Source organism: Conger conger, chromosome 4 (genome assembly GCF_963514075.1).
Source record: "Conger conger chromosome 4, fConCon1.1, whole genome shotgun sequence".
Taxonomy (NCBI): Eukaryota; Metazoa; Chordata; class Actinopteri; order Anguilliformes; family Congridae; genus Conger; species Conger conger.
The window spans coordinates 4,282,800-4,300,304 of NC_083763.1; the positions used below are offsets into that span (position 1 = coordinate 4,282,800).

General features: G+C 45.0%; 1 protein-coding gene across 3 annotated transcripts in view; it reads left to right on the plus strand.

Moving 5' to 3' along the window:
* The window catches only part of LOC133126482 (collagen alpha-1(XV) chain-like), a 97,190-nt gene that overhangs the window by 74,007 nt on the left and 5,678 nt on the right, over positions 1-17,505 (plus strand). Inside the window, exons 21-42 of one of the 3 annotated variants that reach the window (XM_061238752.1) lie at positions 223-285; positions 1,079-1,114; positions 1,536-1,568; positions 2,311-2,373; positions 3,155-3,190; positions 3,687-3,770; positions 4,374-4,439; positions 5,123-5,158; positions 7,336-7,398; positions 7,817-7,906; positions 8,247-8,282; positions 9,024-9,077; positions 9,522-9,578; positions 10,626-10,685; positions 10,947-10,988; positions 12,637-12,664; positions 12,799-12,876; positions 13,094-13,119; positions 13,627-13,725; positions 15,281-15,425; positions 16,030-16,085; positions 16,551-16,679. In XM_061238752.1, the coding sequence (XP_061094736.1) occupies positions 223-285; positions 1,079-1,114; positions 1,536-1,568; positions 2,311-2,373; positions 3,155-3,190; positions 3,687-3,770; positions 4,374-4,439; positions 5,123-5,158; positions 7,336-7,398; positions 7,817-7,906; positions 8,247-8,282; positions 9,024-9,077; positions 9,522-9,578; positions 10,626-10,685; positions 10,947-10,988; positions 12,637-12,664; positions 12,799-12,876; positions 13,094-13,119; positions 13,627-13,725; positions 15,281-15,425; positions 16,030-16,085; positions 16,551-16,679 (1,380 nt within the window). The remainder of the gene's footprint in view (positions 1-222; positions 286-1,078; positions 1,115-1,535; positions 1,569-2,310; positions 2,374-3,154; positions 3,191-3,686; positions 3,771-4,373; positions 4,440-5,122; positions 5,159-7,335; positions 7,399-7,816; positions 7,907-8,246; positions 8,283-9,023; positions 9,078-9,521; positions 9,579-10,625; positions 10,686-10,946; positions 10,989-12,636; positions 12,665-12,798; positions 12,877-13,093; positions 13,120-13,626; positions 13,726-15,280; positions 15,426-16,029; positions 16,086-16,550; positions 16,680-17,505) is intronic. The other 2 variants (XM_061238755.1, XM_061238753.1) reach the window with 2 other exon arrangements.

Below are 17,505 nucleotides of genomic sequence, written 5' to 3' on the forward strand. Positions count from 1 at the left end.
CGTTAGGTGTGCTCCTGCCATTGCCCAGTGGCTGCCCACTGCTCCTCAGTAACTAGGATGGGTCAACTAGGCAGATGACAAATTTCATCTGCCTAGGGGGGGGGGGGTTCAATGAAGTATATCTTGATCTCGCAACTCTTTGCGAATTAACGGAGCCTTCGTGTAAAGCGATGGGAGCGTTGCATGTGACCTCACCGTTCTTGTTCATCGGTTTGCGTGCAGGACCTGGAAGGTTCCGGAAGACTGGGGACTGCGCTCGGGACGCCTGGCCCTCAAGGCCCACAGGTGAGGGAGCGAGGGATCGTGGGAAATTGGCCCTGGCCCCACGGCCGACCTACACCTTGCAGCGATGGCAGAGGAGGGGCCGATGAAAGGACTGTGTTTCTCATTTGCCGTGTGCATCCGGTCAGAGCTTTCTGGGAAAAGTGTTTGAAACTCGACTCCAGGGCGCGGGTGACTGTTGAAGTGGGCGGGTACAGGAACGGTCAACCCTTACAAGCTTTTATTTTAAGTATGCGAACCTAGGTGCAACCGAAAAGGTTTCCTTGGGTTTTTCAATCATTTCGCGGAACCACCAAGGAGAATTGGCCTTATTTGATAGCAATCATTTCCATTTTAAAAGCGTACCCTGCTGAAAAACACAGCTGAAGCTAGGTTTTGAAACAGCTGGTAGCTGGTTGACCAGTTCAGATCAGCTCCCAGCTTGGCGTGGTTTGACCAGCTCAAGCTATGGCTTGAAACAGCAGATAGCTGGTTGACCTGCTACCAGCTCAGACAAGCTACCAGCACTAGTTGGTTGACCAGCTCATACCCAGCTAGACCAGCTTTATAACCAGCTTGGCCATGCTGGTTGACCAGCTCATACCCAGCTAGATCAGCTTGACCAGCTCAATTTTCCAGCTGGTCAAGCTGGCACAGCTGGATGTTACAGCAGAGTGCCCTCGTCAGTGATATCCATCGAGTCCCTGGGTCAGAAATAGGCTGTTGAGGCCCATTGGGCCGTGTAGGGCGGTTCTGGTGAGGAGTTGTGATGCCGTTAAACTTCATTACATCGTTTTTTTCTTCTTCTTTGTTTCAGGGGCCTCCAGGACTTCCAGGTGTGCCAGGACCCAAGGTATGGTGACCTCACTTCGATCACATTGCAAAAAGTCTTAACAAGCGTTTCAGTCTTGGAATAAGACTTAAGCTCTTTCTCTCAAGTAGAAAAAATGTGCTTGGTTTAAGATCATCTTTGCTTGACAAGTGAAATGTTCTTATTCCACTACCAAATCTAGGACATGTGCTTGACAAGAGAAATTGTCTTATTCCATTGGCAGTTCATGAAATTAAACTGTCTTATCTCACGTTTTCTCATTTGTGTTTTTTTAGCAAAAAAAAGTAAAAGAAATAAAGAAATAATCATTTATGTCTAAGACTAAAATACTTACTCTTTTTCCAGTACGGTGTGTTTGCCGTGCATGTTGTCATGTCGTTTGTTCACTGCGACACACAGCGGGCGGCCAGAATGACGTGAACTCTTTTCTTTTCTCTTGCAGGGGGCTGACGGCACGCCGGGCGTGGGAGCGAAGGTGCGTTCCGTCACGCAACGGTTTCTACGTTCCTCTCTCTCGGAGAGGAAATGCACCGTTTAGAACAATGTGCTTTCCATTAGCGCTAATTTTCATCCGAATTCCGCTGAAAACATCTGCGCTAAACAAACAGCAGGTCAACCAGTCACAGGTTTTAACCCCTTCTGCGTTCTGCTTAAGGCTGAGAGCTTTTAATGAGAAAAATGCTGTTTGGAGTATACCAGCAGTGTCCAGACTTATCTGATCTTGTTTGGGCAGCCTGTAGCCTAGTGGCTAAGGTGCTTGACTGGGACAAACGTCCAATGTAGTCTTCACCATCAGACCTGTTGTTTTCTTCATGTAAAGTACAGCTTTCTTGATGAAATTAAGCTTGCACTTTGCTCTTGCCCTCCCACGTACAGTAATTGATCTTACTTGCAAACACACACTCTCAGAAACAAAGTGACAGTGGAGGTACGTTTTTGTTCTTCAAGGATAAAATTTCCCAAATGTACCATGGAAGTACAGTAATGTTCTCTTTGGGTACAAATGAGTATGTTTTCCAAACTAAAAGGTACAGAATAATTACATATTGCTGGCTAGAGGTACAAGGTACCGCCCCAGTGACAAGCATTTGTACCTTTTTAGGCACTTTTCCTACCTTCATTTCTGAGAGTGTACAGGACTACATTTAAGTCCACAGGAAAGGTTCTCTGTCCCCTGTTGTTGTTGTTGTTTTACCTGTTCTTCTCCATCCTCCCAGGGTGCACCAGGAGATCCAGGGAGGGTGGGAACCCCAGGTGTGCCAGGGATACCTGGACTAAGGGTCAGTACACCTCTCTGCGTCTGCCGCTTTCAAAATGGCACCTTTACCTGAACGCTAATTACCTGTAGCCTGGGTTTAGACCTGCCTCATAATCAGCCTGATGATATACAGTACTCTGTGATGACTGTTCTGTAAATATACATCCTGAATGCTTGCTATGTCTTACACAGATCAAGAAGTTTGTAACTGACATTTTTGTCAAAAGTGAGTTTGTGACTTAAGTATGTTGTTGGACAATTTGATAGGATTTTGATATTGTACATTCAGACTACCTTGGGTTCTGTCATTTTTATCTATGAAGAACTGCCCTGCATTTCAGTTTTGCTGTGTTAGAATGTGAAAGCTTTGAAGCTCAGTATCTCAAAATGAGCCAGAATACATGGTCATTGATGTATTTGGCAGTATCAATAAAGTGTTTTACATATTGATGCAACGCAAAGTTGTAACTCTAGGTGGCACCAAACTAACACTGCTGGTAATCTGGTATTGAGTTACAAGAGAATGAAGCTCTCACAGAATCACAACATCGCTTTCTCTGAGATCTCTTGTCTGGCATTTCCTGTCTCCAAAGAGCTGATCCCAGATCATTCTACCCTCACTTAATCAAAATCGATTCTGCTTCATCAATAAGCGCGTTCTGACCAGAAGAATGAGGCGTAGATGAGTTCCCAGCTGATGAAGATGGAGAGAAGGATTCTTTTTGGGCAGTTAAACTGTGGGCATGATTAGGTGGGCGTGTCTTTGCTGGTTTTCACCATCATGGTTTGTTTCTTCTCTGCAGGGAGAAAAAGGAGAGATGGGCTTCGCTGGATCTAAGGTACAGCGCACTGACGCCAGCACCTTCAGCTCTGTCCACTGTCTCTCGGTTTGAGGGTTCCTGTGTAACGAGTTAGAGATTTAGAGTGGGATTTGAACCCCGGCCTCTCACTGGTCCAAAGATTTCATAACTTCATAACTTCCACTAAGGGCATTAACGGTTTAAAGGCAAAATTATCCCTTGCCACGGACAATGATGTTATTTTGAATTTAGGGTTAGGGTTTGAGGGTTATGTGATTCAGTGCCTCGCATTCACTCATTCACACGCACCAACAATGAAAGGAGAGAGGTTAAGTGTCTTGCTCAGGGGACACTTCCAACACGCCCAGGGTGGGGGAATCGAACCGGCAACTCTCCGACTGCCAGACGGCCGCTCTTACCCCCTGAGCTAATGTGGGTGAAAGTGCGTCATCACGCTTTCACTGGTGACCCGGCCGAGTTAACCCCGCCAACCCACCCCCCCGCGGACCTCAGCGAAGTGCTTTTTGTGTTTCAGGGCGAGCGCGGGGCCCTCGGCCAGAGCGTCACCGGCCCCCCGGGGCCCCCCGGACCCCCAGGACCAATCATCAGCCTCCAGGACGTGAGTCATCCTCTCCTAACGCAGATCGCCTTTCAGTAATGTTCCTCCGCCGCTGTTCCATTAGCCGGCATGATTGCATCGAATCATGGGGCAGCAGCAACGAGGTGGGGGGGGGGGGGGGGGGTGGTCCAATTAGGGTCTGTGGAGTGTCCAATTAGCCTGGCTGTTCACATCAGAGCGCTGCTTTCCGATATGACATGGCTGTAAATTGTAAATGAGCAGATGCTGCGGAAGATGACCGGGGCGGGGGTTATTGGCCCTTATCGCTGTGGAATTGAAATGGTTGCATTAAGTAAGGATTTGGAGTGGTACGTGTTTTCATTGTTCAGCACTGATTGGCTTGATTATCACAGTAAAAAAAAAACTCTGTGGCTTCTAGTCACCAGTAGTGATTGTGACATCAGCGTTCCAATCGGAATGTTCAGCATTCTAAATCACGTTGTTTGTGATCTTACACCTACGTTTCGTGCCCAAATAGAGGTACAAAAAGTGCCTTAAAAAAGTATAAATGTGTGTACCCTATAGGTACATAAAATTGAGAGTATGGACTCAAGTGTGGAAAGTGCAGGTGACGTTAATGCAATGAACTCCTGTCTCCCTCAGCTCCTGCTTAATGACACAGACGGCATGTTTAACTTCACCGACATTCAGGGACTTCCTGGGCCCATGGTGAGTTGTTGTCTCGCAGTTAAAATCCACCAATGACAGACCAGCTTTACCCCCCATCATGCATGTCACATGAAGAAAACCACCAACGAGAGGCCAGCTGTACCCACCAGCACACATGTCACATGAACAAAAGCACCAATGAGAGACCAGCTTTGCCCCTAGCACGCATGTCACATGAACAAAACTACCAATGAGAGACCAGCATGTATGTCACATGAACAAAACTACCAATGAGAGACCAGCATGTATGTCACATGAACAAAACTTGCCCTGATGCTAAAAGCACAAGCACGTTGAACGTTTTGCTTTGCAGATAATTTGCAGAAAGAGAAAACAGTTTGCAGTTTGTGTGTGATGTTGCATTTTGAGTAATTGACTTATCACGTTGCATGAATGCCTGATCACTTCACCGCTGCTTTGCGATGATACTGTAGGTCTTTCCACATCAAACAGAGAGTGGGGCCACTTGTTAAGTATTCATAGCCACTCATGTTCACGCTTCAAGTGCCTGTGCGTCCGCGTGAGCGTATAAGGACACACAGGCACAGCGTATACCCCCCCCTGTGGTGCTGAGGAAAGACCTCGCGGGCTGCGGCTGGCTCAGCTTCGACAGCATACCCGCAGTTAACAGCGTTAACATCTGCATGTTGTACTCGCCTGTGTGTGTGTTTGGCATGTTACAGGGACCTGAAGGCCTGCCAGGTCGAGCAGGATTTCCTGTAAGCTAACTTTCAATGTTCTACATGAAATGTGACTGCATATTTTACTGTTTGTGTGTGTGTGTGTGTGTGCACATGTGTGTTGGTGTTTTAGTGTGTGTGTACGTGCACAGGTGTGTTGGTGTTTCAGTGTTTGTGTGTGTTTGTACATGTGTGTTGGGGTTTTAGTGTGTGTGTGTGTGTGTGTGTGCGCACGTGTGTTGGTGTTTAAGTGTGTGTGTGTGTGTGTGTGTGTGTTTGTACATGTGTGTTGGGGTTTTAATGTGTGTGTGTGTGTGTGTGTGTGTATGTGTGCATGCATGTACGTGCACATGTGTGTTGGTGTTTTAGTGTGTCTGAGTGCGTGCACATGTGTGTTGGCGTTTTAGAGTGTGTGTGTGTGCATGCGTGTACGTGCACATATTTATATTGCTGTTTTCGTGTGTGGGTGTATGTGTTTCTGTGGGCCTTATGGGATAAATAGAGTTACATAAGGAAAACTTTGCAGATGTGCATGTTTATATGCAATGTGTAAATTAAAAAGCAGCTCTTTCAAAGACGTTAGGCTCTCAGTCCACGAGCAGTAAAGTCAATTTCTGGAGTTTAATTTGCAAAAGCTTGTTGATTTATTACAAAGAATTTAAACATCAATTTAAACCTAGAAGTGTACTTTATAGACATGAATAAGTTAGGTGACAATGAGAAGACAGTGTATTTCAAAGGATAACTTCAGGTTAGCTTGTACTAATAAGACAGCTTTTAGAAATGTGAAATAAATGGAAATATATGGAAATGAAATATTTCTGTGGGTAGAAGATTCTTGAAACGTATTTAATAGTGTTAGAATCCTTCTTCTGTGAAGTCTTTCATTTGGGTGTTAAAAAACACATATTTTAAAAACACATATTTTAACTGAATTGCGCACAATCCCTCACTTAAGAGACTGCCACAATTGTAGTAATTACTCAAGACAAAAAGCAATTCATGAATATCCCCACACTGAAGTCAGTCACCGGAAATATAAAAGTATATTTGCCGTTTGTCCATTAACTGGCAGCATAATTTAATAGGTTTAATCCAATTGATTGACTGTCAAAATCCGTGTTCTGTGACATCCTGCATGAACAAGACTGCCAGTAAATTGATTTGACGGCGATCTGAATATTCTGCAGTGTCCTATAGCTGTATTCCGAACCCGGAAAAATGCCACACACAAAAAAAAAAAAAAACTGTTGCTTAGAAGCTGTCTCAAAACAGAGCAAATTGGCTGAATATGAAGTGACAGACATTACACGCTTTCTTTCAACTGTGGCTTTAGATGTTCGATGTCGTGCTCGTGTTTAATTGCTGTGAGGCTTAGCGGTAAACCGTCCTGGGAGCCAACAAACGGCTTGTTTTCCCTGTCTCCTTGTCACGAGAGCTTGACTGATAATTGCCTGTGAGTCAGACAGAGGGATCTTAAGTCATTCTCTTTGTGTTACTTGTTGAGACATTTTGTGTCAAAAGAGGGCTGAATGCGCCAAAACCTGCCAGTTTTCATATCCCGGGATCAAAGCTCGTCTGGCCGCGTTTACACGAGTATTACAACCGCGAGAAAATACCTTCTCAAATTATCGCCCGTGTTTGTGGGTTTTTCTCTCTTTGAATGTCTCAAACAAAGGAAGGAAGGAAATTTGATTCGGCAGCTTTTCAGCCCGAACAAGGGAGAGGTCGCTCCGCAGCTCTCCGTTAAAAAGAATCGCGTCTCAGTAATTTGTCTTCTTTTATTGCCAGCTAATAATTTAGATTTTCTCTTCCTCCCCTGCTTTCGGAAAGACAAATTGGTAGGTAGCAGATGTCTCGCGTGGATAAGAGATGTAGATGTGAAGGTTTCTAGAGTTTCTTTTCTGAACAGTTGTGTGTACAAACAACGGCCCTTGTGCTGGGAATGCGACCCTTTACTTTGTGTGTGTATACGTGTGTGAGTGTGTGTGTATTACAGTAGCAGCAGCAGTGTGTGTGTGTGTGTGTGTGTGTGTGTATGTGTGTATTACAGTAGCAGTAATCTGTGAGTGTGTGTGAGTGTGAGTGTGAGTGTGAGTGTGTGTGTGTGTGTGTGTGTGTGTGTGTGTGATAAAAGCACAGCGCAGCTCCTGGATGTTTCTGTATCTGTGTGGCAGTGCTGCCAGGCGGGTGTTGATTTCTATGTGTGTTTCCAGGGACCCAGGGGCGTGAAGGGTGACACAGGACCCCCAGGGATCCAGGGCCCCTCGGGGCTGAAGGTAAGGCTGGAGGGGGTGGAGGCCTGGGGCATATCATTTATCAATAATAATAATAAATAAATAATGTGTTTTTTAGCTGCCACTTTCATCCAAAGCGAATTACATTTTTGACATATCCTGTATAGGGATTTACTTACTATAAGTAAGGGTTGTAGACCTATAAATGAAAATTGAAAATACTATTAGGACCATAATTAAGACAGCTTGAAGCCAGTTGTTGGATCTGACCTGGTCCAACTAATGCATGCCAGCCTGCCTTTGCAAATATACAGTAAATCCAGTCCAGACACAGAACAGCTTGTCAGAGATCGGTATCTAAACCTGGATTTGGTCATAGGGGACTTTAGGTGGTACACACGCATGTGTTGCGCATTACCTGAGTGTGTGTGCGCGTGTGTGTGTGTGTGTGTGTGTGCAGGGCGAGAAGGGCGAATCTGGGGTCACCATCGCCGCAGACGGATCTCTGATGACTGGGCTCCGAGGGCCGCAGGGGCCCAAGGGATTCAAGGTCAGTGGCGGTTGTACTTCCTGGTTCAAAGGTCACGCGGTTGGACTCGCTTTCCCATGGACTCACTCTCCTTCCCCCCCCGGTGGGGACTGGCGGCTGCTGCCTCCGAGACCGCAAGATGATGTGCGCGTACCACATCACTGGCAGTTTAATGTATTTTTAATCAAATCTCTGTGGATCTGGAGTTTGCTAGTTTGCTAATCTGTCACCATTGGTGCACTAGTTCTAAAGCCCGCTGCCTACCCGTTGTCAATGAGGGAAGGAATGTACCTTGGTAGACTGACTTGCAGTACTTCCAACATGATGTGATATACTGACCAAGTGTTCATGTGTCACGCAGGGTGAACGTGGTTTCCCCGGACCAGTCGGACTCATGGTGAGATTGCACTCCATTCGCTTCCCTGTAAACCCACTGTTTTCAAACTCATCGCCACAATGACACAATGTGTATGCAGGCTTTCATTCAGAACAGTTAATGCTCCGATTACTCAGTCGGCCATTTGCATTTAACTGTACTAAAGCACCGAGTATAAGAAACAGTTGTTATTTAGACAACACAAATGACACATTTCGCTTTATATGCGCTATGTGTGTGTGTAAACCTGCGGCCCAAATTCAGCAAACAATCAAACTAATTATCGAATAAAGAGCTGAGGCTGGAATAAAAACCCGCGGACGTAAACACGGCCCTCCAAGGCACAGGGTCTGAGACCACCGCTGTCGACGGCCTGTCAAACCTGCTCTGCAAGCGCTGTAAACACTTTTCTGTTTCTGTTTGTAACGCACCCAGTACAACCCTGTCCGTCTCCGGCAGAACGCAGGGTCACCGCGCCCTTGCCCTTTCAGTGTGTTTGTGAGATAACTTCGGCGAAAGATTAAATGTAATGAAACGCGTCTGCATGCGGGCGAGGATCAAGTGAATCCACATTTCGAATGTTTGAATCTGAAGCACGTTTTTGAAAGTGTTTGAATCTGAAGCACGTTTTTTAAATGTTTGACCTCTCAAGCACGTTTGTAAGCGTTTGTCTATGAAGCACATGTTCCCAGACACACCTTCTGTTTGACACTTTGGCCTGCAGTAAGAGCCCTGTGCATTGATGGGCTTCATTGTTTACAGGGCCCCATTGGACCACAGGGACCGAAAGGAGAGTTTGGGTTCCCCGGACGCCCGGTACGTAATTTCCACCGTTCTCTCTCACACGATTCATTACAGTACATTACAGTTATTTAGCAGTTACGGTTACAAAGCGACTTACAGTTGATTAGACTAAGCATGGGCCAATCCCACCTGGAGCAATGCGGGGTTATGGGCAAAACACTTACCTATTAAGTACCTGGTACTAAGTTCCCAGGAAGTACTAATCTAATTAACGGGCTGCAATGTACAGTGTTAACAGAGGCACTCCAAAGATCAATCAACTCTTTTGTACATGATCACATCTTTACGTCCTTCCCAACAGCGATGGGCCTTCCACACATAACGGTGCGGCTCAAAACAGCGTTAGCCTTGCGCGCTAACATCGTGCTAACGTCGTGCTAACATCGTGCTAACGTCGTGCTAATGTCGCGCTGACGTCTCGCCGAAAGGCTCTCAGTAACGTTTCTGCTGTTCTAGGGCCGTCCCGGGATGCTGGGGAAGAAAGGAGAGAAAGGAGACTCGGACAGCCAGCCGGTGAGTCTCAGAAACATCGCCGATAACGAACGGCCAAAAAAAAAAAAAAAAAAAAAACGCTCCCTTTTCATGTCCACTGGCACGGTACCGCTGGTTCTTTAATCACCGCTGCTGGCCCCCAGAACCGCGCAGGACTGAATCCCATAAACGGTTCTCTCTCTGTGATCTAAGGCTGCCCGCTGCACAGCTGGTTCTTTGAGCTCGCAGCGAAAAACACCACACCTACGGCCAAAACCCAATAAATCTGTTCTTCTTTTTTTTTTTTTTACATTTCAAAACTGGATAACACGTCCAGCGTAGTTCGCTTAATGGATTAGAAGTTCTGCTTTGTGTCAGCGCAGCCCTGAGAATTAGCACGTTAAAAGCGGATGGAGTAAACACGGCGTCCGTCAGGAGCTGTAGCATGCAGACGGATCGGATCTTTCACTGAGCCTTCATCGTCCAGACACCGAACATTTTTCACCGTTCATATGCAAATTCCATGTTTAATTTCAAAGGAAAAAGTTATATAACACCCCTAACAAAGTGAATGCAGTTTTAAGCTGGATGCATAAAACAGATCTCTATATTTAAACTCACAGACAGAGTTTCACAGACAGATTAATGCAAATAGTCCTAGACTAACTTCTATTTGAGTCGAGATTCTCCATACAAATCTGAATTTAGTCCAGGTCTAAGATTAACCTTTGCCCATAAAACCAGTCCTATGAGTCAGAATGAATTTCTTGATGATGATGATGATGATGATGAAAAATGACAAAGATCTTTAACATAATAGAGACACTGTGTATGTGTTCGAATGGTGTCAGAATCCAGTGACACACAAGTCATTACATTACAGTTATTTAGCTCACGCTTTTATCCAAAGCAACGTACCGGGTCCCTGTCATGTAGCTTAGCCACTAGGCTGTTCATCACGCTGTTTGGGAGCCATCACTTCTCAAGTAAAATCAGTGTGTTGTTCCTTTTATATATTTGTAATATATTTGGTGACGAGCCCCCCCCAGGGCTGGTATGTCAGGTGTGAGCGTCTGTGTGTGTTTACAGGGTCCCCCCGGCCCCCCCGGACCACCGGGTCGCCCCGGACCCCTCAACTGCCCCAAAGGAGTAAGTGTGAACAACCCTCCTCCTGTGTCACCCTCTCTAAAGGCCAGTTTATAGTCACAAAATCGCAGAACGTCCGTGAAAGATCTACTGTCGCCCGGACTGTGGTCATTGTCCTGAGTAAAAATATAAACGCTACATCCGTTGCACATTGCCGGAGCAACGCCACTACAGACTATAGCCTGGCCTTTAGCCGTCACTGTTGATTGACAAACCGCCGTTTTCTTTCCTGTTCACTGAACTGCTCTCCTCTAAATTTTAAAGACGGTTTTCCCGGTCCCTCCCCGACCGCACTGCAAAACTCCAGTAAGTGTACGAGAGCCCTGCACCGGGCATGGGGGGGGGTTTTTTACAGGGGAGGGGGGTCCATGTGCCCCCCCTCCTCACCCCTCCCGCGCTCTCCTCTCTCCCCCGAGACTCGGTCCCTGACACAGGTCCACAGCACCACAGTATAAAGCATGCCGTTGCGTTTTTATCCGACCCTTACGTCAAAACCGCGAGTGTGCCACAGTAGTAAGTGTAGCCAGGCATAGCACAGATGTATTCAGATCCTTCCCACATTAGTTATTTATCTGACATTTCAATCCAAAGTGATTTACAGTTGGTTCGACTAAGCAGTGTATACTAAGCCTTAAATCAATGTGGACTAAAGAGCCCAACAGCTGCACTGATCTCATTGTAGCTACACTGGGGCTTGAACCACCGACCTTCCAGGTCCCAGTCAAGCACCTTAGCTAGTAGGCTGCCCCACATCTCTGCCAGTACAGTAGGTAAACCACTATAGGTGAAGTGGCACAAATGAGTGTAGTCCTACCTAATGACCGGACGGTTTAGCCTGCTTTATGCTGCTGTGTGGAACAGAAAAGGGGAAACGTGCTTGCCGCATCTGTGGGTGTTAACCGTGGGCCGCGCATGGTTGAACTGCGGTCTCTCAGCATGCTGCATGGTGTGTGACTCCATCGGTCTGGTCCTCTCTCTCCCGGTTTGTGTCATGAGGTGAAGACTAACAACCTAAGAGCAAGGTGACCCTCAGAAATCTAAGATATACTGTTGTCTAAACTTGCTCCGATTGCTTTCTTTCTCTTTGTTTCTTTCCCTTCTCTCTCTCTCTCTCTCTCCCTCTCTCTCTCTCTCTCTGCCTCTCACCCTGCTTGTGAGCGTTGTTGCCTTTGGATATTGTCCCAATAAAGGGGTTTTAAAAATAAAAAACATCTCTATCTCTATCTCTCTCTTCCTGTCTCACCCTGCAACAGGTCCAATGCTGAATCCCCCCCACAACCAGCCATATTTAAAATGCCATGGTGCATTTTGTGGTCATTATTGATCAATGGATACAGTAATATCTTAAATATGATTAGGATTTTATGATTTTTCAGAGGGTCACCTTGAAGTAACGTTATTTGTGTATATGTTGGTGTGCATTTCATTTTAACATGGTGCCATGTTCATGTACCATTCTTGTAACTGTCTTCATGGGTTGTCACGGGTAACACTAAGTTCCAGACTAACAGAGGTAAACAGTTGAAGCTGTTCTGACAGTTCTGAGGTAAATTATAGCCCACCGTGATTATGAAACCTCAGCACATCGCAGGCTGGAACGCTGTGCCAATCATTCGCCACCTTATTCCCAGCAAAGACGGCACGCCAATTCAGACCAGTCTGAAATGCAGCTCATTGTTGTGACATCCGCACTTGACGTGTGTGCACGTGAGCGTGTACGAGCATGTGGGTTCAGAGTAACACACACACGTGCACACACTTGTGAATGTTGAAACGGAATGTTATCGTTTCAATTTTAAGGTTTTCAGGGCATGTCTATTATCCATCCACTATTTTCATATTTTCTATTATCTTGCACTTGTGTTCCAGACATTTGGATGATTCTAACGCAGTGGTCTCTTGTGGTTTAACAACTGTTTGTAGGAATCTAACGTGTATATTTGGTCTTGCTCAGGTTAATGCGGACAAGGATTCAACAGACGGTGAGTGTAGCAGGAATGGACATTCTACGTAGTTGGTTATTAGATAAATAATATTTCCTAATTATTTATTCTTCGTAAATACGTTGCCAGGTGTTACCACAATATCGTAATATGTGAATAAACGGTTTCTGTAGGGTCGGATTGTAGAGGAAGGACCGGGGGCAAAGGGGAGAAGGGAGATCCAGGTGTCCCAGGACTGCCAGGAAGCACAGGTAAGCTTCAGAGTGCATCAGTCCCTTCACAATACACACAGGTGACAATATGATACGACATTAGTACTGAACTAATGACATAGATTAAAATTTTTCACTATAAAATAAGCATACAAACATGTTTACAGCTTTAAAAAAAAATTTGATCTAGAGTGCAATTATCCTTGAAGTGCTTTCCAAGCCAAGACCAGTAATTATATATTTGCTTTTCTGACAGATTCCTGGCACTTCAATGGCGTTGTGGTAAGTCCGTGAGAAACGCTCAGTGCTTTGTGCTAGACCTGAAAAGTCAACTGAAACTTTATTTCGCTTAGCTTATAATATCAGGCAATATTAATATTCGTATAGACAACAGGCAGCCTCCCCATTCATCATCCAGACCTGAGAACTTCTAGAAGGTTATAATTGACATTTTTGACAATATATAGGTTTTTTATGGCATTTTAAGAGGAATATAATATTGTATAATCATATTCAATATTCAATCATCATCTGTAGTCCCTAGCCTGCATGTCTTTGGACTATGGATCTATGCAGAACTGCCCTGCTTTTCAGTTCTGCTGTGTGAGGACGTGAAAGCTTTGAAGCTCAACATCTCAACACTACTCACGACGCAGATAGGGCCTTATAATCCCGAGGTCGCGCAGCGCGGCGACTCCTTAGCTTTGACGTTAGGCTCCCTGGGTGCGTAAAGATTTGGGCGCCGGTGGAGGTGCCGTGTTTAACCCCCGTTCCTCTCGTGTCTCTCAGGGGGACAAGGGGCACCCCGGCTACAAGGGGGAGAAGGGGGAGAGGGGCGAGGCTGGCCTTACCGGCCCCCCTGGGCTTCCTGGGAGGTCTGGCCTGGTGGTGAGTCCCACTTCCTCCTCCAGAACACCCACACACCCCTGCAGCTGCTCGCACTGCAGAAACCACAGAATAAGTCCATCTCAACAAGTGTTTTGGTCTTATCCCTGCTGAAAAAAAAACAGCTCAAGGTTTTGAAACAGCTGGTAGCTGGTTGACCAGTTTAGACCAGCTCTGTGCTCAACCAGCTCAAGCTATGTTTTGGAACTGGTAGCTGGTAGACTTAAAATCTTATTCCCATTACTCTTTTGCTAAATAAAACAGATTGCTAATGAGGTCCGACAGTTTTACTCAAGTAAAAAGTATCTTAAAACAAGCTAATATCTCTACTTGAGAGACAAAATTGTAAGATTAATTGTAAGTCTCATTACAACACTGAAACAGTTGTTAAGACAGACCTTTTGTGGAGTGCATATCTGTTCACCCAACAAAGACCCTTCCCCTCCGCACCCAAACCCCCTCCGACCAATTACAATTGATCTCCCTCTCCAGTTAGGGTGGCTGTTTCATCCTATCTACTTCTATATATAATCACTGGCAGTACAATACGAACAATTATTATTATTTGACCTCAATCAATTGAATTAAAAAGGCCATTATCCCTGGATATGAATTCTTGTTTATGTGCCACAGTCTCACTGAAGATGTGTCGTTTGCTTTTCATTAAAATTAATTGCTGGGATTTATTATTTTTAATGTTACACAGTGAATGCTTTAATGGGGTTTTGGTTTGTGTGATTAATGAAGATTTTAAAAGGGGGCCATTTGGCAAACCTTGACTCCGGGAATAATGAGATGGTTCTCAGGGGAAGAAACAAGAGCAAGACAATTAAATTCTGCAGATTTGCTTACACGTACTGTAACGCAGAGTACTGTTTCCAGGAACAGTGTGCGCATCAATATTCAAATTATCCCGGCAACAAGATAAATATACACAGCAACTGATTACCATATTTGCCGTAGTTGCTGCTTACACGGTTAAAATTAAAACACAGTAATCAACAGCACCTCTTTGTGAAGAGAATTTTGAATGATATCGCCAGGTCACTGTCTGAACTAACAGAACTGATAAAGGTATGACAGGTTCATGTCATTTGGACATAAGCTGACATCACCTGCTATGCCATTGTCTGACACCTGTTATATGAATGAATGAATGTTTCTTTATTTCGAACATTAACATAAAAACATTTTGAAAGTAATAATAAGTACAATACACAATACATTAAAAACATCTTAAAACAAAAAGGAGAAAAAAAGAAAAGAAAACATACTAATGTACAATATTAATCATAATTACAATAAAAATCAAGATCATGTACAACAATTGGGATAATTAATTTAGAAATGAATTCTGAAATCCAGAAACAGATATGGCCTGCCCTGCCCATCCATGAAGTACGTACCTTACATTACATTATTGGCATTTATCCAGAGCGACGTACAACAAAGTGCATACCCATAACCAGGGGTGAGTGCGCTTTGTTCAACCATGTTCAACCATGAGCAGACGATCTCCGTGAAGAGGATTTTAAACGATATCGTGCTTCGTTTTTAGGGGCCCAAAGGCGAATCCGTTGTTGGTCGTCAGGGCCTGCCTGGGAGTCCAGGCCAACAAGGACCTCCAGGGTATGGGAGAACGGGACCTCAAGGCCCCCCCGGGCCCCCAGGACCGCCTGGGCCCCCTCCTCTCTTTGGTTCCGGTAAGAGTCTCACAGCGTCTCTTTGAGTTGTTAGGACCCAGCTTCTCTCAGTGGAATCAAAGTCGGGACAATGCAGGAACTGTCCCGAGTCAAGAAGCAATTATATTAGAGAAAAGTACAAGTTTATTGAATGTCACACTGTTATGTGACAGCAGAGGTACATTTTTGTTGTTCAAGGATCAAATTACCCAAATTTACTCTGAATGTATTGTTGTCTTTGGGTACAAATGAGTGCGTTTTCCAAGCAAAAATGTTCAAATGAATTATATATTGCTGGCCAGTGACAAGCATTTGTACCGGTTTTTGTACCTTTATTTATGAGCGTATGTGTTTAAGAAAACATACACTCTCAGTGAAGACCTCATTCAGCAGACACTGTACTATACCATAGTCTTCTGGGCATTTACATTAAGGGAAAATTACAACATAAGTATTTTGTACTTCTGTATTTTGATTTTCAATTTTTTACTCAGTGGTAATGTAGATGTGTATTTATTGTTAAAAGCGTAGAAGCCATAGGTCACGTTATGATACTTTTTTCATTATTCAAGGGAAACAATATACATTTTGAGAGATGGATCCTGTTTTGATTTTGTTGTTTCAGCTGTTGCTGTCCCTGGCCCCCCCGGCCCACCCGGCCCCCCAGGACTGGGAAGCCCGGTGAGTTAGAACCAGCAATCACACCCAGGAACCACATACATCTGATAAATTCAGCTATACCACCACACCTTATACAGAAGAAAAGCATGCTTTCCTTATTTAAAGGTCCCATATAGTGGAAATCCACATTTCCCTTGCTATATGGATTAGAAAATCCACACAATCCGTATGGAGAAACTGCATTTAAACAAGCTGCTTGGACATCTATAACTTTATGACATCACAACTGTACACTCATTTGCATATGACAGCCCACCTTGTGGCCTGGACAAATCCAAGTGCTTGGTGCAGTGTGATGTCAGACTTATGTCAAAGGGTACAAGTAACATGTGTACCAAACTCTGCTATAACCACAAAGGGGGAAATGCCTCTCCCCTACAGTAAAATGGCAGTTCTGGAAGTGTATTCGGTGCAGGTGGGGTGTGGTTTCTTCAGAAGGTGTGACCCTTCCTTTGGCTCGTGCAGGTGACCACGTACAGGTCCGTGGAGACCCTGTTTCAGCACATGCACCGCTCGCCCGAGGGCACCATGGCGTACGTCTCGGAGAAGAGCGAGCTCTACATCAGAGTGCGAGACGGATGGAGGAAGGTTCAGGTAATCACCCGTGTTCATCTCTGTTCTTCAGATCAAATCACGGTCTTCAAGGGCCGAGAACTGCTGCTTTTCCACCTTACAGTTATTTAGCTGATGTCTTTATCCAAAGTGACTTAAAGTTGATAAGACTAAACAGGGGCCATTCCCCCCTGGAGCAATGTGGGGTTTAGGGCCTTGCTCAAGGGCCCAACAGCTGAATCTTATCATGGCTACTCTGGGGCTTGAACCACCAACCCTCCAGATCCCAGTCAATCACCTTAGCCACTTGACTTCCCTTTACCTGGAAGTCAAACGTGATGACAGTCTGGCCAATCACTAGCACTAATTGTCGAGTTCTTTACCTGGGAGGAAAGAAAACCAGGGCCAGATTCTGATTCAAGGGCCAGATTTGAGATGTATCCCTCCTGTACATAATCAACTTTCATCTTCCATTTCTCTCTCTGCCATAATTAATCAGACTTCAGTTCAGTATGACTAAAAAGCACTTTGTAATCTTTGTAGTTTTTTTCTCTAAAATATTTTGGGTATGATATGAAAAAAGGTCTTCCTTAAATCTGTCATACAAAGTTCAGAACAAGCACATTCCATTGAGGGGAACCTCCACAAATCTAAAATGGCATACGCTGGTCCTGAAGTTACAGGTTGGCCTGAAAAATTACCCCCTCACTTACACAATTCCTCCGCTCTCTGATCCTCCTGCTCGGAAGATGAATGCGGGATGAATAATTTATAACACCGAGTTCAACAAGTCAATTTTACCCCTTCTCCATATGAGTGTTCAAAGCCTCCAGAACGAGGTGTTCCTCCACCCCGTGTCCCCGTCTGT